Raw genomic sequence first — 1665 nt, 5'->3', positions numbered from 1 at the left:
CTAACTAACATATGTCTGTTCTACCCAAACTCCTGTCTTCGGAAGATGCTCAAGAAACCACTGATATAGTAAAGGAGCACAACAAGAAATCATTCCTTTCTTCTTGGTGTACCTATGGCTCATGTAATAGTAAACATCAGCTAACAAGGTGGGTACTGGGTTTCCAGTAAGGAAAATGCAAATAGCGGCCATGTCTATGAAACCATCCATATTTGGGAATAGGACGATGCCATAGATGGCCAATGCAATAGCAGGGTAACAAGCGTCCCAACTTTCTGCTTTTAGTAGGGTATGAGCTCTTTCCAAGAGAAAACATAGCGAAAATCCTTTGGTATTCCCTTTGGTCTCTAGGTTAGCCTCTACCTCCTTTTCGTCCATGTGAAGCGTGCTAGCAATGATCTCAAGGGGCAAAGATTCATCTATCCCTTCAAATAGTGGCTTGTTCTTCATAGGGATCCTAACAAGACGCTTGAATTCTTCCAACGTTGGTGCTAGCTGGAAGTCTTGGAATGTGAAACATCTTAAGGGTAGGTCATAGAATTGAGCCAGAGTGACTAAAGCTATATGGTCCACTCGTTGGTTGAGGATGCTGAGCAGATTGCCATAATTCTGCCCAAAGTTGATTCTGTACACCGGGTGCATCTGAGAGACCAAGTCACGTAAGCTCCTTAGATCGGGGTCTTTGAACTTGAAAGAGTAAACGTTTCTTTTGCTTGACTCCATGCTTCTTGAATTCCTGCAACTTATGGCACTCAGATTCCTTGAAAATAAAATAATATGAATGTATGTTATGCATGATGTTATGCATGCCACAGGTAGGTCAACATACACGCCGTGAGAGTGGGTATCCTTGGTTACTAATCAAAACCCTTTTGGGAGGATTCTAAAGTTAAGAGGTTCCCAAAGTCATCAATCACTATTTAGGAAGGTTATTGTCATGACGAAAGCTCATCCACCAATAACATCCCCAAAAAGAGTCTCTTCTGGGTAAGGCCTTCGTATGGTCCCAAAGAGGAAGACTCCTAGTGGGTCCATACTACACAACTCTCGAGTCCAAGGTTCTAATAAGGTTCTCAGAGTCATAGATCGAGGTTGGGAATACTACTGTAAGGTAGTAATACGCCCAAGGGATCTCATCTGATTGGGGCTTTCGTATTAGCCCAATAAGTCTGGGACTTTTCAGGTAAATACTACATAACCACCGGATATAACGGGTTAAAAGGTCCCTAGAGTCATTGATACAACTTGAGAATACTATCGCCGTGACGAAAACTCGTCGGGCAATAATATCTCAAGAGAATCTTCTCTAGGCGGGGTCTTCGTATCTTCCCAACAAGGAAGACTCCTTGCGAGAGTCCACTACGCAACCACCAACTTAATCTTATGGTTTTTCTCAGACTCGGGTGGAGAGCCTATCTCACAAAGTATCACCAACCAGAGAACCCCCAATAGTACATAGCCAATAAAAACACCAGACAATAATTATGACAGAGTAAAAATAACAGAATAAAAATAACAGAATAAAAATAAAAAACCAACAAACAAGATTAACACACAATATAGAAACTGAACTAAATTAGACTTCACTCTCTTTTGCTTGGAGCTAGTCCCCAGCAGAGTCGCCATCTGTCGCATCTCGAAAAATACGACTCCTCGCGATGGTCG

The 1665-nt window shown here is 42.2% G+C and overlaps 1 protein-coding gene across 1 annotated transcript; it reads right to left on the bottom strand.

The window, feature by feature from the left end:
- LOC127130167 (uncharacterized) lies at positions 1 to 723 on the bottom strand. Its single transcript, XM_051059234.1, has one exon. The coding sequence runs from the start codon at positions 721 to 723 to the stop codon at positions 1 to 3; it is 723 nt and encodes a 240-aa protein (XP_050915191.1).
- Between the last annotated feature and the right edge of the window lie 942 nt (positions 724 to 1665).

The sequence above is a fragment of the Lathyrus oleraceus genome, chromosome 3, assembly GCF_024323335.1.
Source record: "Lathyrus oleraceus cultivar Zhongwan6 chromosome 3, CAAS_Psat_ZW6_1.0, whole genome shotgun sequence".
Lineage (NCBI taxonomy): Eukaryota > Viridiplantae > Streptophyta > Magnoliopsida > Fabales > Fabaceae > Lathyrus > Lathyrus oleraceus.
Note: the sequence above shows the minus strand (reverse complement) of the source record. Positions and strands in the feature narration are given on the sequence as shown.